Source organism: Melopsittacus undulatus, chromosome 19 (assembly GCF_012275295.1).
Source record: "Melopsittacus undulatus isolate bMelUnd1 chromosome 19, bMelUnd1.mat.Z, whole genome shotgun sequence".
Lineage (NCBI taxonomy): Eukaryota > Metazoa > Chordata > Aves > Psittaciformes > Psittaculidae > Melopsittacus > Melopsittacus undulatus.
The window spans coordinates 2,568,173-2,589,580 of NC_047545.1; the positions used below are offsets into that span (position 1 = coordinate 2,568,173).

At 57.5% G+C, this 21,408-nt stretch overlaps 4 protein-coding genes across 4 annotated transcripts; 2 read left to right on the top strand and 2 right to left on the bottom strand.

The window, feature by feature from the left end:
• Positions 1-256: 256 nt before the first annotated feature.
• PRAM1 (PML-RARA regulated adaptor molecule 1) lies at positions 257-3,371 on the bottom strand. The gene is made up of 8 exons (XM_034070921.1): positions 3,367-3,371; positions 3,041-3,153; positions 2,693-2,747; positions 2,328-2,421; positions 1,987-2,149; positions 1,199-1,232; positions 804-838; positions 257-368 (listed from the first exon to the last, which is right to left on the bottom strand). Exons 1-8 carry the CDS (start codon positions 3,369-3,371, stop codon positions 364-366), a joined length of 504 nt encoding a protein of 167 aa, XP_033926812.1. The 3' UTR covers positions 257-363.
• A 3,595-nt stretch (positions 3,372-6,966) lies between these two features.
• POLE4 (DNA polymerase epsilon 4, accessory subunit) lies at positions 6,967-8,956 on the top strand. The gene is made up of 4 exons (XM_034070922.1): positions 6,967-7,170; positions 7,822-7,906; positions 8,192-8,233; positions 8,561-8,956. The coding sequence occupies exons 1-4, from the start codon at positions 6,967-6,969 to the stop codon at positions 8,572-8,574; spliced, it is 345 nt and encodes a 114-aa protein (XP_033926813.1). The 3' UTR covers positions 8,575-8,956.
• Positions 8,957-13,682: 4,726 nt separating this feature from the next.
• On the top strand, positions 13,683-16,864 carry LOC101877257 (bone morphogenetic protein 2-B-like). The gene is given in 7 exon segments (XM_034070956.1): positions 13,683-13,775; positions 14,427-14,615; positions 14,617-14,749; positions 14,826-14,962; positions 15,307-15,429; positions 15,865-16,063; positions 16,473-16,864. Coding segments are annotated over 6 exon segments (1,107 nt in total). The 5' UTR covers positions 13,683-13,775; positions 14,427-14,492.
• Positions 16,865-18,348: 1,484 nt separating this feature from the next.
• On the bottom strand, positions 18,349-20,905 carry LOC101876924 (potassium voltage-gated channel subfamily V member 2-like). Its single transcript, XM_005140834.2, has 2 exons — positions 19,655-20,905; positions 18,349-18,695 (listed from the first exon to the last, which is right to left on the bottom strand). Exons 1-2 carry the CDS (start codon positions 20,903-20,905, stop codon positions 18,423-18,425), a joined length of 1,524 nt encoding a protein of 507 aa, XP_005140891.2. The 3' UTR covers positions 18,349-18,422.
• Between the last annotated feature and the right edge of the window lie 503 nt (positions 20,906-21,408).

The following is a 21,408-nucleotide window of genomic DNA, read 5'->3' on the forward strand; positions in this document are numbered from 1 at the left end:
CCAGTGCAAGGTCCTGCCCCTGGGTCAGGACCATCCCCAGCACAAACACAAGCTGGGGGAGAGGAGTCAGGGCAGGACAGCAGCTGAAGGATGGGGTGGGTGGGCTCAGGGATACAGCGCTGGTCCCAGCTGAGGATGCTCTGGGAATGGGGGAATATTAAAACCTCTCTGAATCAAAACTTCTCTGCCCAGATTTTAAACGCACACAGACACCCCAATAAGACCACAAACCATCTCATACCATTACCATCTTTTACACAGACAAAACAAAGTGACAGAGAAGGTGTGACCTGGATCATGTTTTGACCCTTGGGGAGGTCTCTGTTGATGGTGTCTTGTGCCTTTGGTTTTAGCCATGGATCCTCACCCTGCCAGATAAAACGTTTGCTCCTCAGTACAGCTGCAATAGTTGTTTCTCTTCAGCTCCACCTGTGAGCCAGGGGATGGAATGTGCATGCTGGGAGTGAGCAACTGTTTGGGAAAGGGCATCCCTGAGCTGCTCAGGGGATCAGGGATGTCTCAAAGGCCATCAGAGAGCCCCGTGGGGCTGGCAGCAGGGGAGGGAGCAAGCTGAGAAGGAAAAGGGTGAGGGGAAGTCCAAAGAATTGTGAATGGGGAGAACACGAGGACTTGTGGGGAACTAAGAGCAAGGGGAGGATGTCCCAGAGAGAGGGAATCACAGAGTGGGAAAGGAGAGAGGAAAAGTGGTGACATGGCAAGAGGGCAGGAGGGGAGGCCCCAGTGCTGCTGTGGGGCTCACTGCTTGGTGAAGGGGCTACAGCAGCGGTTCCCTCCACACCTACCGTAAATCTCAACATCATCATAGATGTCAGTGTCCCTGCAAGGAAGGACAAGGGTACTGAGAGCCAAGGCAAGGGGCAGCTCCTGCTCCACATATGTCCCGTCTCTCCTAACGTATCCCTTTGCCTCTTCCCAACCTTGGGCTCTCCCCACAGAGATGGGATCCTCTGGCATGGGGTAAGCACAGCTCTGGCTCCTCTCCTGTTGTACATGGATGGTGAACCCCATCAGAAACAGCAGGTTCCAAGCCCAGGGTAAGTATCTGATGCTACACTTATGGTAACTGCCTGGGTTGGATGGTTTTGAGTTGGCCAGGGCTGGTTCAGTGCCGGGGACTCACTGGGCAATTGCTAGAGCTCATGGAGTGGGGAGGAAGGGCTGGGGAAGGAGTACTCACAGGTGTAGCATCACAGCCCGGGGCACGTAGCCATCTGCAACAGTGAGGAAAAGCACTTGAGGTTGTGCCACAAGTTGGGGCATGAGCAGGGACTCACCCCAGCACCTGCCCCTGCACAGAACAGTTTAGCAATGTCTTGCATCCCATGGGAGAGCCTGGGACAAGGAAGAGCTTGGCTCTTGGAAGCTGGACCCCTGGGGGCACCTGCTGGAGGCAGTGCAAGGGAATGAGCCTGCCAGGCTGGATGGCAGCTGGCTGGGAAGAGCCTGATCCCAGGCTCTCTGCTGAAGGGATCTGCAGCCCCTTTCACCTGAGCATCATAGAACCCTAGAACCTGGCCTTGAGCACTGCCAGGGATGGGGCAGCCACAGCTTCCCTGGGCTCCCTGTGCCTCAGCACCCTCACAGGGAAGAGCTTCTGCCTTATATCTAACATGAACTTCCCGTGTGCAAGTACAAGGCATTACCCTTTGTCCTGTCGCTACAGCCCTTCTGTGCAAGCGTGGCTTGTGGAGCCCATGCCTACTGCAAAGCCAGGCTGGTGCCAAGAGACTGTGGGAAGTGGAAGGGCTTTTAGCAGAGGGAGACAAGAGCCTGGCTGGCAGCTGGAATGGCAGGAGGAAGAGCAGGAGGTTTGGCAAGAGAAGTGGGAGCACTGGAGAGCCAGGGTACATGCCATGGCCAAGGGCATGCCTCTGCTGTCTGCTGATGTGTGCATGGAGAAACTTGTTCCCAGAGCTGTGTGTGCTGTGATCCCCTCTAAGGCAAAGCCTCAGCCCCCAGACTTACACCTCCTCTGGCTGTTCCTGCAGAGGATTTGCTCCTGGTTTGTAAACTGAAGAACATCGAGAATCTCTCCTCGTCTCAGCGGCAGGTTCTTCCCTCCGCCCCTTTTCTCTGTCACCGCAGGGTCCACCATCATCTGAGTCAGGACATTGATGCTTCCTTCAAACTGAGACACAAAGAGCAGTGAGTGCTGCAGCTCAGCAGCTGCCCCAGGACAGCTCCATCCACTCTCCCTTGGAAAAAGCAAGGCAACTGGTGCGTGGGACTGGTCTGATCTGGGGAAAGGGAAGGTGTGACCTGGGCTCTGCGCAGCACAGCTCCTCTGCCATTGCCTTGCTGCTCACCTTGAATCTCTTCTGAAACTCCCTGTCTGCCTTCTCTTCCTTCTTGCATTCCTTGAGTGTCATTGGCTTCATCTTCCGGGGGACCTGGGCTTCTCTGCAGAGCCGTTGGGAGTCACAGGCAAGCTCAGGGGACCCCACACTCTGCTCCCTCCCTTCTCCTTCCCCTTCTCCCCCTCAGCCCCATCACATTTCCCTTCACCCACTCAGGGGCTCTCGGGCCAGGTTTAAACCAGCCCCTTGTGCTCTTCACCACGGAGATATCCATTGCAAGCCCAGCAGAGAGCATTCAACCACCAGCTTTGCCAAAGCAGCCAGGAGCCCTGGCCGTTTTGGGACCCTCAGGAAGAGTAACCCCCCATGGTTACCTCTGTGCAGCCGCCAGCAAGGCAAACCCATTGGAGGCTCGACCGGCGTCTCCACCTGTAAAACCAAGCCCTGGGAGAGGTGTTGCCATGAGGCTGCTGCAAGGTGTTAGACACCTGCTGAGACAGAGACTGAAACATCAGCAGGAGCCTTCTCCTCCTGGGATCAACCCCTGGCTTTGCCCCTGAGCGTGGGGGGGGATCAGGGTTTCCCGCACCCATTTACAAGGCAGCAAAGGACCCATCAGCCTCCCGTGCACAGGAGCAGTGGGCTCTGCTGCTGCCCAGGGCTTGCAGGGGCATCAGGGCTCCCTGAGCTGCAGTGCTCACCCCAGACCCTCCTGTACCCACCTCCTCTGGGGCAGGGAGTTGCTGGTGCCTGGCACGTGGAGGACAGTGGGAATCCTTGGGCTCTCCTGATGAGCCCAGCAGGCTCCACATCATCATATATCTCATCTTCACCCCTGTGAGGAGGAAGAGAGTGATTATAAAGCCCTGTTACAGTGAGCTCCAGGGGTCAAGAACAGGATGAAGGCTACCAGGAGGAGGCTGGGCTGCCTGTGGGTCCCAGCTCTGGGGCAGAGTGGGACAGCAGCTCTGTGCCATGTGCCAGCTTTTCCCATTGGGTTGGACAGGCTGGAAGCCACCTTGAATAAAAGTGCTGCCTTGGTCCTTACCCCATTACACCTGAAGCATCCTGTGTTGGGAACCGTGCTGGGGCTGATGCAGCAAAGCCTGGTTTGGGGTGACCTATGGTAGAAAGAGGAACAGGAGGGAGCAGAGAGGGATTATTTCACATTCTTGCCCCAACTCTATCACCCACCCTAAAGTCTGAGCCACCCTGTGCTAGATTTAGTGCAGAAGGATGAGGGGAGCTAATACTGACTGCAATCAGGATCCAGAGAGGAGGTTTTAGATGTGTTTTTCCAATTCTTATGTCCCTAATGCTACTTTCTCCCTGGAGCAGCGATGACAGGGGAGGCAAGAGACCAAACTGAGTATGTTGAATGTGGTGAAACTCCCAAACTTCAGACCTGAACCAGAGTCAGGGCAAATCCCAGATATCTCCACGTGCTCAGAAGCATCATTGCCCAGGATGTGTCTCAGTTTTGCAGTTCCCCAAAGGAAAGGAAGAGAAGCTCTACTCTGGCGGCCATACCCGGCTGAGCACCCCTTGGTGGCTCTGTGGCAGGATGGATGGGCGCCCCAGGATGTGCAGATGCACTGAACTTCTCCAGATCCACGACAGGAGGACGCCTGGGCTTGGTTGGCCTCACTCCCAGTGCCTTGATGTGTGGCAAAGGCTTCCTCCGAGGCTGTGCTGGGTGCCCAGGCTGCACAGGAGCTGCTGGAGCTCCCGGTGCCTGCTGGGCTGAGCTGCTCCGGGGAGGATCAGACGTGGCTCCCACCTCCTTGCTCAACACCTCTCCTCCTCCTGGCTCCACAGGGGCTGCATGGAAGCTGCTGCCTTGAGCGGCCCCTTTCCTCAGTGGGGCCGGGGGCTCAGCGCTGGGGTGAGCAGGTGGACACGGCCCCACACCTTTGCTGTGTGATGGAGAAGCCCTGTTGAAGCCAACCCTCCTGCCCCGGAGGGCCTCTGGCCGGGGGGTCTGTGCTGGCTCTGCTGCAAAGGATGCTGCAGAGCGGCTCTCGGGGCAGCCACCCGCTATGGGAGCATCTCTCCTGTTCCCTTGGAGCTTTGCCTGTAGGTGCCTCACCACGGCCTCTTTCCTCTCCAAATGTGTCTGCAAGCACGAAGAAAAGCTCCAGTTAAAACACCAGGGAGGGAACCAAGTCAAAGTCCTCCTCCTGGGAATGCAGGACCTCTTCAACGTGGCCTCACACTGAGCCTTCTCCAGGAAATGTGCTCAGAGTGGTCCTGGAACATAGAATCCCAGCCTGGTTTGGGTTGGAAGGGACCTTAAAGCTCATCCAGCTCCAACCACCCCTTCCACAGCACTGCCTTGCTCTGGTCCTGGCTCCCATGAAGTCCATGGTGAACCCAGGGCAGTGGGGCAGGAGCTGGGTGCAGAAAGCAGCCATGCAGCAGCAGCTCTGCCCTACTTCTGTGACCAGTGCGTTTCCTGTGCTGCTCACACAGTGCACGAGTGAACCAGGACATGCAGCACGGAGCTGCCCCAGCTTCCTGACTGACCACAAAGCACCTTTGTTTCTGAAGCCTCCAGAAAGGCTGCCAGGAGGAAGCTGAATGAGGCTCAGAGGGTGCCAGGTTTGAGGCATGGCACAAAGCTTGGCTGGGATGGGGCTGACATTTTCCTAAGCTTCCCAGATGGACCTTATGGGAAAGGAGGGATTATCTTTACTGTGAGGGTGCTGAGGGGCTGGCACCGGGTGCCTGCTTGCCCTTGGCAAGGTGTAGGCTTTGCCAAGGGATTTCAGCTTGGGTTTGTGCTTGTCTAATTCTTCTCTTTCACAACAAAAGGCTCTTATGCAAAGAAGTGAGTGCAGGACTTTGAGAAATGTAGATGTACAAATGCACACACACACCTCAATGGTGCCACTTCCCCTCCCAGCCCAAGGCAGTCACCCCAATTCCCTGCTAAGTGCTGCAAGCAGCATTCCGGGAGCAGCCTGTGCTGAAGCAGCACAGATTCACTGCGCTGGGCACACCAGGCTCGTACCCAAAAGTGACTTCTTCCAGGTTCTCAAAGGTGCCATTGGGATTCATGGCACCTGATGATTCAGGTTTGTAAGGAGCAGTTCTGGAGCCGCTGCCCTGGCACAGACCCCTGGGGTCACTGTGACCAACTCCAGGTTTTCCTGGTGCTCTCCTGGCCTCCTCTGCCTCCTCCACAGATGTTTGTGTCCCCCCAACTTCACCCAGCTCAGGAACTGGTCAGAGACCCTGGAAGCTCCGACCAGCTCAGATGTACAATGTCCTCCTGGACTTGGTTTTCCAAGAGGAGTGAGGGTCTCCACACAATCCAGCTCCCCATAAAGCTCCTCCCAAAGCCTTTCCAAGCAGGACACAGGGCTCTGCTCCCTGTGCCCCATCCCCAGCTCCAGCACACCCCAGCTCCGGTTCGTACTCACCATTTTCCATCAGCGGATGCTTCCCTGTGTGCTCACCTCCTTCCTGAAGGACACCAGAGGCACCCAAGAAGGGGGACTCATGCAAGGGGTGCCCCTTGTCTGAGACCAGCAGCTCCTTCCTAAGGGCTGGTGAGAAGCTGTGTGCAACGCCAGGAAGCTGCTGTAGCCTGACCATGAAAGAGCATGCGGAGGAGGAAGAGGAAGAGGAGCAGTTCTTGGTGCACTCTTAGCCTGGACTCTGCTGCTGTTGGGAAGCTTGAAGGCCACCAAGCCCTGCTGCCCTTAAAATCCTGTCCAGGAAAGAGCCTGGGGTCAGGGAGTGACTTTGGGAAGTGAGGGATGGGCTGGGGGGACATTTTCATCTGATGATGGCTGAAGAGAACCCAATGCAGGTCAGGGCTTCTGAGCCCCACAGAAGGTGGAGGTGGCTCACAGGGGTTGCACAGCCCTGGGCAGCCGAGCTCTGCAGGAGGGCAGGGGTGAAGGTTCTCCACCATACCCACAATCACAGCACGTTTGCTCCAGTGAAGAGCCAGGCTCCGCTGGCCGCAGGGGAAGTGCCGTGCATGGCACAGAGCCCAGTTGGGCCATCTCTGTGGTGAAATGTCCTGGTTTCACAGCTCATTGCCTCAGAGGCAGCAAAGCTCTGAGAGGCTGAGGCCACACTGCAGGGATGCTCTGGGAGGTGCAGGCAGGTGCTGGTGGTCTTGCTCTGGGATAGTGCATCCCACCAGCAGCACCTGTGGAGAAGACAGTGCAAGGACAGGGGGACAGCTGGGATGGGATGGGTGTGTGCTGGCCAAGGGCAGCATCCCCAGGGGTCCTGCACAGGGTGATAATGGAGGGTTTAATCCCACCCGGCACAGGTGGGATGGAGAGATCCGTGTTTCACTGAATGAATGGGTTGGGTGGAAGGGACCTTAAAGCTCCTCCAGCTCCAACCCCTGTCAGGGCAGGGACCCCTTCCACTGGAGCAGCTGCTCCAAGCCCCTGTGTCCAACCTGGCCTTGAGCACTGCCAGGGATGGGGCAGCCACAGCTGCTCCGGGCACCGGCCCAAGGGCACGAGGGTGATGGGGAGGCCCCGAGGGGGGCACAGGGGCAGTGTTGGGGGTCTCGGGGCTGCATCCGGGTCACGGGAGCTGCGGGAGGCTCCGTTCCCAGCGCTCAGGCAGCGGGGCCGGGGCAGCCCCGCCCGCAGGCTCCGCGCAGGCGCAGCTCGGGATGGCGGCGGCTGTGCCGGTGCCGGTACCGGAGGCGGCAGGGCCGGGGCCGGGGCCGGGGGAGGAGGCGGCGGCAGGGCCGCTGTGCCCGGGCTCGGCCCGCGGGGCTCGGCTGCCGCTGGCGCGGGTGAAGGCGCTGGTGAAGGCAGACCCGGACGTGAGCCTGGCGAGCCACGAGGCCGTGTTCGTGCTGGCGCGGGCCGCGGTGAGGGGCGGCGGCACCGGCGGCCATGGGGGGGGCGGACGGGGCAGGGAGCGGAGCTGCGGCTGCCCCGGGGCACGGAGCGGGCGGGGCCCCGGCAGCCGCGGGGCACGGAGCGGGGGGGGGCCCGGCAGCCGAGGGGCTCTCGGGGCACGGAGAGCTCCGGGCCCGCTCAGGGGGTTCCCACCGGGTGGGTTTGCGGTGTGCGCACCGGAGCCGGCAGCAGGGGGGGGTCCTTCGGAAGGGTCTCCCGTGGCACAGCCAGGGCTGTTTGGGGGGTGGCTTCGGCATCCGGTCCCTCCGGCATCCGCTTCCCACTGCTGGGATAACGGCGGACGAGGATGGTTGTGCTCAACCCACTTTCCCTGCGGACACCTCGGCTCCTGCAGGATGTGCCCCCGGAGCAGCTGGGTGCAGCTGGGCGCCAGGCTCTCTCCAGGGGAACCATCTCTGTCCCGTACACTTCAATCTCCTCCCCTTTGCTTCATCACTGCCAACAGTGGCGTTCATCGTTTTCAGCTCGTTGGAAAAGGGGAATGTGAAGATGGAGATTCTGGTTCCTCCCTGCAGACTTGCAGGACCTTGTCCTGCCTCAGGATATTCTCCCTTTGCTCTCTCACCCCAGTGTGAAACTGTCTCGTGTTTGTGTTGCAGGAGCTGTTTGTTGAAACCATCGCCAAAGATGCTTATGTGTATGCTCAGCAAGGGAAAAGGAAAACTCTGCAGAGAAAAGACCTGGGTATGAGAGAACATTCTGTGCTTAGCTGCTGGGATGGAGGATGTGTCCCCTTGCCCCAGTGTGATGAAGCAGCCGTAGGTGCTTCTCTTTCACTCCCATCTTCAGAGAAAGGAAAACTTCACTTCTACCAATGCCGACGGCAATAATGTCACACACCAGCTCCAAACCAAGTCAGCCTCTTTGCAGCTGGTCACTGGAGCAGTGTGCTTCTGGCTGCTGCTGCTGGAAGCAGGTGGGGTATGGGGTGGGTTTATCCATGGTAATTGGTTTCCATTTGCTTTGCAGATAACGCCATTGAAGCTATTGATGAATTTGCTTTTCTGGAAGGTGAGCTCCTACTTGGTTTCAGTATTTTGTGTGATCTCCTTCATGGGGGGGGGTTGGGGAAAGAACTTTCTCCTTTACAGAGTCCTCTGTTTCCATACCATTAATAATTAATAGTGTAAGTTGTTAGGCCCCTCTCGGAAAGGTGGAACACAACTGAAGTGGACCTGAGATGTGCACCGCTTTGTAGCTAGGTTTAGGTTTATGTAATGTGTGATTTGCTTAAACTGTAAAAAGTTCCTGCATCTTCCTTTGGCAACTATGAACACACATCACAACTGCACTGCTGAGGCCTGAGGGTACAGGTGTTAATACTCTCTTCATTTGTAGGTACCTTGGATTGAGCTGGACAGCGATGGAGCAGTAGAGAGATGGACGCAGGATGGCAAACAGGATGTTGAGAGTTCAAACATGGTTCCTAGAACTGAGAACCTGAAATGGCAGCTGCTGTATTTTGTATGAAGTTGAAGTCATTGTAAGCTCTTTATTTAAAATGCATCATTATTTTCTTAATTCCTTGTTCCATAACTATTGTCTGAGTCATTTCCTGGTGTCCCCCTGCCTGCATGGGGGCTGCTCAGAGCTCTCATCAGGTCCCTGCAGCATCCGGGACCTGTGAGTGGAGGGTGGCTCAGCTCGGGCATGGGCAATGGTTTGCAGTGGAACTGTGTTTAATTTGTACATGTTTGTTTCTTGGCCAAACACGATTCATTTCTTTTTAATATATATGTTTTAGTTGAAGAGCTGGTTTCTGATTTCCCCTCCGTGCTGCTGGGACGCAGGGATGGGGCTCCTGCAGCACTGGGGTGATGGGGTAGGTTTGTTAGGATGCCTTCTACCAGCATTTTGCTTTTGCTGATTGTTTCCGTACATGAAGCCCAGTCCTTCAGGAACTGTGTGAGCTCCAGGGAGATTGAGCTTGCTCCTACTGGTGTGCAGCTTCCATCAGTTTCTATGATTGCTGGACTTGTAGCCCCCCAAAACCCCAAAGCCCTATTTTGAATGCCAGAAAGGTGTCACTGTAAAACCCAAGTGTCACTGGCACTTTGGAAAGGATCTTAAAGCTCCTCCAGCTCCAACCGCTGCCAGGGCAGGGACCCCTTCCACTGGAGCAGCTGCTCCAAGCCCCTGTGTCCAACCTGGCCTTGAGCACTGCCAGGGATGGGGCAGCCACAGCTTCTCTGGGCACCCTGTGCCAGCGCCTCAGCACCCTCACAGGGAACAGCTTCTGCCTCAGAGCTCAGCTCAGTCTCCCCTCGGGCAGGTTCAAGCCATTCCCCTTGGCCTGTCCCTACATCCCTTGTCCCAAGCCCCTCTCCAGCTTTCCTGCAGCCCCTTTAGGCACTGGAGCTGCTCTCAGGTCTCCCCTTCAGGAGCCTTCTCTTGTCCAAGCTGCCCCAGCCCAGCTCTCTCAGCCTGGCTCCAGAGCAGAGCTGCTCCAGCCCTCGCAGCACCTCTGTGGCTTCCCTTGGTCTCACTCATGCAGCAGGGAGGGAGCTTGGGTGTCTCCACCCCTCCCACTCAAAGCATCAGACAAGCTGATGATAAAAGCTCTACCAAAAGCAGAGCACTAAAAAATGGGGTTTCCTTCTGATGGTCTGAAATCTTTCAGCCCAAGGATGATTCAAAACCTACTCAAAAATGGAAAATCCAAACTAAGTCTTTCCAGACAGCTCAAAGCTTTCCACTGGGCTGATGCTGAACTGCTTTGTCCTGGGCTGCCTTGGGAGCTCACCCACAGCATAACCCGAGTCACAGCAGTGAAGATGAACTGATGTGCTTGTATCAGAAGGGAAAGTCTCGTGAAACAAACCTCCAGCAGTGCTTGATAAAATCAGCTCCTGGAATCTGCTGATGTCAGTTCAGTGGCATTTCTGCATGGAAACCATCTGGTTAAGCCCTCTCGGGCAGCTCCTGTGTGCAACAGCCGCTAGAGAGGGACAGAGACCTGGGCAAGTCCTCATCTGAAGTGGGAAAGCAGCAAAGGGGCCTGAGCGTGAGGGGCTGGGGAAGCCACCCCCCAGAAGGGCTCTGCTTGACGCTGCTGGTCCATGCGGGAGGAGGCATCGGCTCTCCTGCACCCTGTGGCTTGTGTGCTGCAGCTGCAAGACACAGCAAGTGGGAAAGGGAATTAGGCAGTGAAAAGTGCTGGCTTCCAGAGGTGGGCAATCCGCATCTGCTGCCCAGACGGGGGACGGGAAGGTGCTGGGCGGTGCTGTGGTCCCCAGGGTTGGTTAATGGACTGTGGCTCATTCAGTGATAATGGCCCAGGGCTGGGAAATGTGGACTCGGCCCCAGCTTTGCCTCTGCCCTCGGGCAGGTCTCAGCACTTTCCTTCTGGATTTTCCCCTGGGAAGTGCGGCTGACACTTTCAGTGTCATGTTAAAGACTGGCAACGTCAGAGGATGCCTGGGGAGGATGTTCAAATCTCACCCAGAAACTCCGGCTTCCAGAAATCAGGAGTCATTTTGTGCCCCCTTTTTAAGGCATCTCTGAGAGATTTCCGTTCAAAAAGTGCCCTGAAAACACCTCCTGGGACAAAGAAATCTCCTCCAGCAGCTGATGAAGCAGCTGGGAGAGGGCAGGAAACTCCCACAACCAGTTTAAAACCAGGAACCAAACACAAACCCTGAAGGACCCACACCCGGGGCTGGCACAGGGTAAGACAAGGTCCTGTTTAGAGCCAAAGCCCAAGACTGATTTAGCCCCTACCCTCCAGGGGTTTTAATCCCAATTCATTTGGTGAGGGAGAGAAAAGCAGAGATGGAGCAGATGAACTGAGCCAGGCAGCACAGTCTGTGCCCCCTTCCTTCAACTGGACAGGAGTTACTGCTGAGGAGCCTCTGTCTTCCCTCTCCAGCTCCTGAGCCCTTGCCTGGGCCAGCCAGGACCTGCCATGGAGGTGGCATGTCCTGGCCTGGAGGTGATGTGGCAGCAGGATGTGGTCCATGTCCACCCCAAAGTTCTCTTCACTCTCTGCATCTCCTCCTTAACAATCAGACTATGTCACATCCCAGATAACAGGGGTTTTATCCTGGGAATTTGTCATGGAGCTAAAGTTTGAACAGGGAAAGTAAAGGCAAAGCAGGAACTGGTCCTGCAGCCCCAGAGCCAGCTCCATCACCTGCCCTTGCACAGAAACACAGAATCCCAGATGGTTTGTGTTGAAGGGACCTTAAAGCTCCTCCAGCTCCAACCCCTGCCAGGGCAGGGACCCCTTCCACTGGAGCAGCTGCTCCAAGCCCCTGTGTCCAACCTGGCCCCGAACACTGCCAGGGATGGGGCAGCCACAGCTTCTCTGGGCACCCTGTGCCAGCGCCTCAGCAGCCTCACAGGGAACAGCTTCTGCCTAAAAGCTCAGCTCAGTCTCCCCTGGGGCAGGTTCAAGCCATTCCCCTTGGCCTGTCCCTACAGGCCCTTGTCCCAAGCCCCTCTCCAGGTTTCCTGCAGTCCCTTTAGGCACTGGAGCTGCTCTCAGGTCTCCCCTTCAGGAGCCTTCTCTTGTCCAGGCTGCCCCAGCCCAGCTCTCTCAGCCTAAAACAGAACTGCTGAGTGATCCCATGTGATCCTGCTCCCAGCTCCCTGGTGTCTCTGGAAAAACTGCTGCCATGGATATTTCCTGTTCCAAGACCTTTTTTCTCTCCAAGCTAATGTGTAACAGCTCAGCCCCAGAGATGAGGCTTTCACAGGCTCAAGTGCAGGGTTCACTGTGTGCACCCAGAACAACCTCTTTGCCCTGTGCACTGAAACTGAGATGGAGGAATAAATCCTATCACTGGGGCCTTGCCATGGTGGAGGAACGAGCCCAGACTCTCATGTGGGGACCCTCACACAGGAAACAGCACTTCCCATGCTGGGTGTTGGATGCTGGAGCCTGATGTTGCGTCTGCACCCCACAGCAGATCCCCCAGTGAAGATGCTGCAGCTCCTCACATTGGATTTCTTTTGTGGTCCCTTGCGGATGGACTCACAATTCCTTAATCCTCAAGTACATCTTAAGCTCAGTTCAGCAGAGCCTCTGCTCCCTACCTCAAGGTACCTTTGTGCACAGCGACCTCGGATTCAAAACCCACTCCTGTGCCCCCCCCCCCCCCCCCCAAATACTTCTGCTTCCAAGCTTTGCTGCCCTTTCCTGGGGCTGTAGGACCAGCTGGAGGATGTGCGGGTCAGAGGGTCCCCTGGGGTGTCCCACTGAGGTGCTGCAGGGGGTGTTCATGCCTTTGTTTTGCAAATCTCTGCAGGAAATGGGGGTAAGAAGGTGCTTGGGCAGCTGCTCCTCAGGGGATGCTGCTGGCTTCGGGAAGCACAGCTGCACACATCCAGAGGTGGGGCTGAGCTGCTCCCATTCCTCTCTGGGTGATCCATCCCCTGCACCCGGGGAGGGTGACACAGGAGCACCCACAGCTCACCCTTGGGCTGTGTGTGTGTGGGGACAAGGCTGGAGCAGAGCAGCACACTGCACACCGGACAAGGTGTAACCTGAGGATGAGGATGGTTGGATGGGGCTTGGAGCAGCTGCTCCAGTGGAAGGGGTCCCTGCCCTGGCAGGGGTTGGAGCTGGAGGAGCTTCAAGGTCCCTTCCAGCCCAAGCTAGGCTGGGATTCTGGGATGCTCAGGTTGATGCCCCTTTCCCCAGCATGGGCACTGGGTTTCTCTGTTAACTGCAGGGACTCCCCAGGCAGAGGGAAATGCCTGCCTTGGGCAGAGCAGCCTCCAGCACCGCAGCCCTCACTGGTGCAGTGCCCTCTCCTTCAGAGGCATCAAGACCGCACTTGCACCACCCTGGCCCCCCCAGCAGTGCAAGTGCAGGGGAAGCAGGGCTGGAGAGCTGCAGGGGGGCCTCCTGCCAGACCCCCCCCCCCCCCCGACTGTCTGTGCTCTATGTAAATGTGACAAGGCCGTTTATGTGGGCTTTGTTGAATAGAAGCTGTTTGAAACAGCTCCTGTAGAAGTGAAGCCTTCTCCAAAATGGTTTGCAGCTTGTAAAATAACCGTGGGGGGCAATTTGCAGCTCCTTGGGCTCTGCTGTGCAGCTCCAGGCCCCTCTCTCTGCCCCAGCACCCAGGGGATGCACTGGGATGTGGTGGGATGCAGCCGTCTGGCATGGGCTGGGGGGTGCACACTTAGAGAATGGGGAGCAGGAGTCAAAGAGGAGAGGAAAACTGGCACAGAGGCAATGGTGGGGCAGGGAGTCCTCTGTGGGCAGCTGCTGAGCTGGGAAGTAGTGGGAAAGGATCCAGAGGTCAGGAATAGTTTCCTCTCTATTAACTCAAGCCTGCCGTTGCCTGTGCTGGATAATGAACATCCCTTTCACCTGGCAAGCATTGAGTTAGAATAAATCACAGACACCAAGTGGGAAGTAGCCTTCAGGTTGTCTCGTGTTGCCCTGGAACCCTTCAGTGCTGCTCTGTCCCTGCCAGCAGACGGACAGATGGACGGTGCTGGCTCTGCTCCTGCACCTTCCCCTCTCTGTGCCAAGCTTCTTACAGAGCCCAAGCCTCTGGGCCTCTTTCACAGGTGGGTTTCCTATTCCCGGTGGGATCTAACAGGCCTTTCAAATCCTGCTCTGTTTATCTGGTGCACTGGTGAGTATCGTATAGTAGGAATTCTGTCTGTTCAGTCACATGGGATTAAAAGAAGTAAGGAGAAGTGGGCCGACACATCCACCTTCACCAACCTGCTTCTCTGTGACTGAGGAATAAGGGCAAATGAATTGGCTTTTATCCCATCATCCATTTAAACAGCAATTTCGGTTCAGTTTGGTTCCTCCTGCTGGTGGGTTCCTGCCGAAGCCGCTGCTTCTCTCATGGACACCCCATGGGATGGGGACACCGAGCCCCCCCGATGCTTCGGCAGTGGCAGGACAGCGATGGGACAGGGCTGCTGTCTCTGCGGGGCTGCACTGCCCCAACAAAGGGCCTCTTGTTTGTCCCATTAGTGCCATCATTAAATACCCATTAGTCTCCTGGGGAGAGCAAACGCAGCCCACCCAGGGCCTGGCAGCGGGGCTGCATGGCCCGAGACCCCCGGGTACCCCCCACCAGCCCCGGGCTCAGTCACCTTCCCCTCCACTTGTGTACTGGGGCTAATTGGTGCAGAGCAGCCGGAGCCCAGCTTCACACCTTGTTAGCAGGGCCATCAGCTCTCTTTGCCCTCCTGATTGCTCCAGCGCAGGTTTGACTCCAATCCATCTCTGCAGGCAGTTATAAATGCGGCTCGGGGGAGGCAGAGGGGAGCGGCGCTGGGCCGGGGAAACAGAGCTATGCTGGGGACCGTCCTGCTGCTGCTGGCGCTGGCCAAGCCGGTGAGCCCGGCCGGAGCCGAGAGCCGGAGAGCTGAGGCGCTGAAGAGGCTCCTGGAAGTCTTTGGCATTGAAGACCCTCCGCCCCCCCCCGGCTCACGTCAAGCAACCGCCCCAGTACATGGTGGATCTGTTCAACACCGTCGCCAACGCGGATGGAGTCACCAAGAACCCCGACATCCTGGAGGGCAACACGGTCCGCAGCTTCTTGGATAAGAGTAAGGGTTGGGGCGTCCCTGAGGTGCCGGTGGGGCTGTGCTTTGTCTCTGCTCCTCAACCCGGTCTCTCCTCCAGCCCAGAGCGAGGACATGCGGTTCCTCTTCATCCTCTCCAGCGTGGCCAAGAGCGAGAAGATCCTGACAGCAGAGCTGCACCTCTTCCGCCTCTGGCCCAGGGTCACCGACGGGCCCAAAAGGCACCACTTGTGCCAGGTGAGGAGGGGTGGGATGGGGCAGGGAGGGGACCTGGGATGGGGACATGGGGATGGGATGAGGATGGGGACAGAAGGGGCAAGGGGGTGCGGACAGGGGTGGAAGCTGGGACGTGCCCCTGCCTGCACGTGGGGCTGCCACTGGCACGCTGCTGGGAATTCCCGTGACCAAGTGCCACCACGTTGCCCATGATTCCATCATTCCAGCTCCTGCATACAGCACCCGAAGCACCCGTCGCTTCGGACAAACCCAAACTGCCAGTTCCCCACCTCCTGTGCTCCCCAGTTCCTGTGCCCGGGATCTCTCCCTCGGGCACTTTATAACCCCCTTCGCTGTCTCCCCAGGTCAACGTCTACCAAGTGCTGGAGGGGAGCGAGGCGGCCGCGCCGGGGGGCAGGAAGCTGCTGGCGGCCAGGCTGGTCCCGCTGCAGGGCTCGGGCTGGGAGGTTTTCGCCATCACTCAGGCTGTGAGTTGCTTGCCCTTGGTCTTGGGGGGCTGGGGGGGGAGGCACAGAGGGGACCCTGGGGCTGGGTGCAGGAGCTTGTTTTAACCCTTTCCATCTCCCAGCAGCTCTTCAGGCTCCAATGCAAGTCCCTGTCTGGAGCCTCTGCAGTCTCTGGGATGAGGGGTGGGGGGCGGCCAAGAGCCGTGTAGGGCTGCTGCATCCTGCCCCAGACAAGGCCCACTGTTCAATAGTGCTGGCTCCTGCCTCCATGTTCCTTGATCTCCAGCACAGCCCCTTCCCATGGCTGGGAAGTGGAGTGTGGCCAGTGGGGGGAATCAGTTCCAATTCACCCTTCTCCATTGCTGACAGGGCGCCAGCTCTGCTGGCCAGGCACCTGCCCAGTGTGGAGCCTGTCCCAGTCTCTTGTGCCCCAGTGACACTGATTTGGTCCCCCAGGTTATCGACTGGACTGAAGATGAAAGCAGCAACCAGGGTTTGCTGGTGACAGTGCAGGGGCTGGGGGGCAGTCCCCTTGAGCCCCCTTCGCTGCAGTTTGCATCTGGCAGGGACCACCACGAGAGCAAGAAGCCAATGTTGGTCCTGTTCACAGATGATGGGCGCCGGGGAGCATCTCCTGCCATGGCCGGCTTCCCAGGTAGGTCTCACATGCCCTGGATCATCTCCCTTGGTGCCACCATTCCCCTTGGCCTGTCCCTACAGGCCCTTGTCCCAAGCCCCTCTCCAGGTTTCCTGCAGCCCCTTTAGGCACTGGAGCTGCTCTCAGGTCTCCCCTTCAGGAGCCTTCTCTTGTCCAGGCTGCCCCAGCCCAGCTCTCAGCCTGTCAAATCCAAAGCTCCTTCTCCAGCCAGAGGGAGAGGCTGTCTCCTTCCTGCTTTAGTCTGTGCAGATCTGAGCTTTGCTCGTTCTGATGAGTGTGGTCGATGGGGCTGTGAGGCTGGAGCCAGGCTGTGACCGAAGGGCTGATCCTGCAGGAGGGGTGGCCAGTGGGTGCTGCCTCCCGTGCTGGTGTGATGCTGATGGCATCGGGTGCTCCTTTCTGGCAGATCCCCAGCCTCAGGCCCCCATCGTCCCCCCCAAGCTGTCAGTGCCACGCAGCACACGCTCGCTGGACCGGCTCCAGCCCTGCCAGAGGCACCCCTTGTCTGTGGACTTCGAGGAGATCGGCTGGTCAGGCTGGATCATCTCCCCCCGGGGGTACAACGCTTACCACTGCAAAGGCTCCTGCCCCTTCCCGCTGGGAGAGAACATGCGCCCGACCAACCACGCTACCGTGCAGTCCATCATCAACGCGCTTAAGCTGAGCGAGGGGGTGAGCAGCCCCTGCTGTGTGCCTGACAAGCTCTACTCCATCAACCTCCTCTACTTCGATGACGATGAGAACGTGGTCCTCAAGCAGTACGATGACATGGTGGCCGGGAGCTGCGGCTGCCACTGAGGCAGGAGGAGCAGGGAGGTGGAAACACCACCACAGCATAGGCAGCTCCTGCTCCCTCCAGAGCATCTCTGGGGGTCTCTGTCCTGCAACACTCTCTAAAAGAGATGGGGTGAGCAAAGCAAGGGGGTGCCAGGACCTCCCCGGCTGCTGTCACCCACAGGAAGGCCCAGGACTGAGCTTGGATTAAATCAAGCTGAAGGAGTGTGAGCAGCGTGGCAGCCCTGGGGCAGCATCTTGGGGTGCAGATTTTGCCTTGGCAGAGGCTTCCTGCAGGCTGTACCATATGTATATAGCAAGAGCACTAATATATGAGAGAACCCTCCTGTACAGTGCCCTGTAAATGTCTGTATGTTTCTGCATTGCTGACTTGGAAAATGAACCCAGAGGAACTATTAAAAGTGCTGTTTTCTGAGGAGGAAAGCTTGTGGGACCTGCCTGGCTGGGGCTGGAAGGGGGCCAGCAGACACCTCATGGGCATGGGGAGGAAGCAGATGGAGATTCAGCCATTGCCCAGGCAGCGATGGGAGGTGAGGGCACTGACCCTGTTCCCTGGAAGCTGAATGATCTCAGGAAACATCACACGCTCTGCAATGGGGAACAGGAGCAGGGGTCCCCAAGGAGGTGATGTGGGCACACAGAGGGATGCAGTGATAGGGGTTTGGGCTGTAACCTCAGATCCTCTGCTCATCCCACCCAGGGAATGGGTGACCCCCCCCCTCCCGGGAGCCCATTGACAAGATATGGTCCCACCCCAGAGGACAAATCTACCCCCTGTGCCCCACAGATGTGCTCCCCACTGCCCCTGATGTGCACACAGGGCAGAGCCAACTGCTGCATCCTGAGCACATGCACATGTTCCAGCTCCTCTCTCAGTGCACCCATGGCTGGGCACCTCATCCCAAACCCAGCACGTGGCCACGTCCCATGGTAGCCCTGTGGAGATGTCCCCTATTCACCCCTGAGTTACAAGCAGTTTATTGAATGACTGGGAATGGGAACGGGTTTGACCTGGTTTATTCAATGCCTGTTCCTAGGGGTGTTCTTGCTGCTAGATCTGCACCCTCAGAGTGCCCACAGGTGCCATCACAGAAGCAGCCTGAGCCAGGACAGTGCCCCAGGCTCCCAGGGAAGGAAGTGGGTTTGCCTGGAAGGACACACGGCTCTTCCATGGCCCTTCAGCCAAATCCCTTCCGACCCAAACCAGCCTGGGATTCTACAAGTCATGTAGCCACTGCCTGTGTATGTCCCACTCCACCCAGGAGCAGAGCCAGGACTGCACAAAGGCTTCATCTCCTCCTGGTGCCCACTTGTGACATCCTCAGAAAGGTGACAGTTCAGGCCCATGCATCCTGCTGCCCATATCCTCAGGGTGCCCCATCCCCAGCCTGGGGCAGACAGAAAGATGTCCATACAGCATGGTCTTAACTACAGACAGCAGAACCATGCTGGGGGGGGGTCACACCACAGTCATGGCCACATGGCCAAGCTGGGGAGCTCCCCTAGGGGACAGGACATGGTGGGCAGACTGGGTACCCCTTGGGAGGGTGCAGGGCTGGTGTCAGTGCTGGCGGCAGGGATCATCCCTGCAGCATTCCGACAGCTTCCTCAGCACCCGCTCCTTCAAGCGGAGCCTCCTGGAGAGCTTCAGTGAGTGGCTGATCTCATCCTCGTGGGCCTTCAGCTTGGCATAGTAATCAGAGAACTTGTTGTAGAGGATGGAGATGGGCATCCCGTTGAGGATGATGCCAAAGGAGATGCAGCCAAACGCCACCATCCTGCCGAGCACTGTGTCAGGCACGGTGTCTCCATAGCCCACAGTGGAGAGGCTGACCTGGGCGAGGGTGAGGAAGGGAAAGGATAAAATCCCACATGAGCAAGCCCTGCTGGGACCCACCTCCCCACTACCCCCAGTATCACCTGGGAATGGCACTGCCCTTGGCTGTGCCTGCTCCAGCACCCAGCAGGCTGGGAGAGCCCAAGGAAAGGGCTGGATGAGGCCCCACAGCAGAGACCAGAGACAACCTCCCCCCATCCTCCTCATCACATTGCCTCTTCGAAGCAGCAGGACATCACCAAGCTGCACTTTCCCTGCAGTCAGACTGTCTGCTGGAGCTTCCTGCCCCCATGGAGAGGTGGCTCCAGCACTTCCTGGCCAGGAGCTACCCCGTCCCACAGGAATGAAGCTTCCCAGACCCTCCCTCCATGGGAAGCAGAGGCACAGGCCAGGAATGAACCTGGAGGAGCTGTGTTTGGATGCTGGGGAGCCAGGCTGTGGAGCCCAGGGGAGAACAGAGTGGTCTGGGCTTTGCTGGAGCCAGGATCAGCCCAGGGTTTAAGTACTCAAACCTGGTGGTTCAAGTGGTTCTTGTACTTCCCCAGGGAATGTGAAGCAGGCAGCCTGTGGTGGCCTGGAGGGATTGTAAGGGCAGAGGTGATCTGTGGGATCATTTGATCCGTAAATCAAAATGCCCTTTTAAACCCTGGCTCTCGAGTGCTTTAAGCTGCTCCTCAGCTCAGAGATAATCCCAGGTTACATCCCCCCTGTTGCTAAGCCATGCTGGAGGTTCACAGGTCACCACCACCTCTGTCCCACCAACCACCCCAGCACCAGCTCTTGAGCCGCTGAGCACACAGAGCTCTGGTTTCCCCCCATTACTGAGCCTCTGGGAAGGCCGGGCCCTTTTCCACCTCCTGGCCAGCAGCAGTGGTGAACCCCTTGTGCCCTGGAGCAGCACCTACCCACAGAGCCCCCACTACTCCCCCTCCCAGGAGGAGATGCTCACACCTTACCGCTGCCCACCACCACGCATAGGGGATACTGGTGAAGTTGGTGCCTGGGACATCATGTTCCACTGAGTGCATGAGAGCAGAGAAGGTGAAGACCCCCATGGCGATGAAGAGGAAGAGGCAGCAAACCTGCTGGTAGCACTGGCGCATGGTGAAGCCGAAGGCCCGGAGGCCGGTGGAGTGACGTGCCAGCTTGAGGATGCGGAAGATCCTCATGAGCTTGATGAGCTTGAGGACCTTGCCCAGCTTGCCCACGTTCTCCATCTTGTGCAGCTCCTCATGGTAGAGCATGTCCCCTTCATCCAGGCTTTCAAAGAGGATCTGGATGTAGAAGGGCAGGATGGCCACCAGGTCCACAGCATTGAACGCTGCCCGCAAGAAGTTCTTGAAGCTGGAGGAGGAGATGAGCCGCATGAGGTACTCGGTGGTGAAGAAGATGGCACAAATCATCTCCAGCTGCTCCATCCACATCTTCCCTGTCTTGTGTTTCATCTCCTCCACTGTGCTCAGTGTCATGCCCACAATGGAGATAAGCACAAAGACGCTCGACATGACAGCGATGATCTTGGCCGGGACAGAGGAGTATGGGTTCTCAATGAGGTTCCAGATCGTCTCCCGAAACCGACCCAGGAATTTGCCCTCAAACTGCTTTGGTGAGTTCAGGGGCTCCAGCTCTGCCTCCAGCTCCTTCTGGATTTTCAGGTACTCACTGAGCTCATCTTGCTTTTCCTCAAACAGGATCCGGCAGCAGCGCTGGGAGTATTTCAGATGGATTCCCCAGTACTCAATTTCCTCCACAAAGTGACTGGGGCACATCTCATCCATTATCCACAGGACCCCACTGCGGTAGAAGTGGAAGATGTAGTGGAAAATAGAAGGATCTCTGTCGAAGAAGTACTCGTTCTTCTGCACCGAGTAGTCATCACAGAGCTGCAGCTTCTTGGTAGGGTCTGTGTAAAGGGCCAGCTTCCCAAGGCGGGTGATGGGGTACCGGGCCACGACGCTGTAAGCTATCTGGAACAACCTGCCACCCACGTTAATGTTGAGCAGGAGCTTGTTCCTCTGAAGGGGAGCCTTGCTTTTCTCCTGCTTTCTGTCCGTCATGTTCTGCATGGAGCTCCATTGCTTCACCAGGCTCTCCTGGGCAAAGGGGATGTGCACCTCCTCTTCCTGCAGTGTGCGGCTGCAGCCCTGGTGCTCCCCAAGCTTCAGGCTGGCAGAGAGGCTCGCACGCCTCGTCCCCAGCTGCCTCATGGTGCCTGACCCTGCAGTGATCCTGGTCACAGGCCCTGGGGCAGCAGCTCCAGCCCCATGGGAAGGCTCCCACCAGGCACACCCTGAGCTCTGAGGAACAGCACTGAGGGACACGGGCACCTGCCAGGCTCCCAAAGCAGATTGCTGCTCAGGCCGTGGGCTGCATCAGAGGAGTCAGAGGCAGCCAAGTGTCTGCTCCTTAAGACAGTAATGAGATTGAAGCCCTAACCCTTTATGTAAGGAACTATTTCCAGCTCTGCACTTCTCTTTCCTCACTCTGTTCTTTCCATGCTCTACCCTGTTCCTAAGGGGAACATCCCTTGAGAGGGCATGATCTTGCCTTGAGTTAACCTTGAAAGACCTCCCTTGCCAGGCACGGGAGGGTGCAGACACACAGGGTTTGCATCACCTTTGTACCCCTACAGAAGCTGCTGCACTTGGCAGCACTCATTCATTAAGCACTTAATGCTGCTGCCCTGGCTCCATCAGCAGCCCAGAGAAAG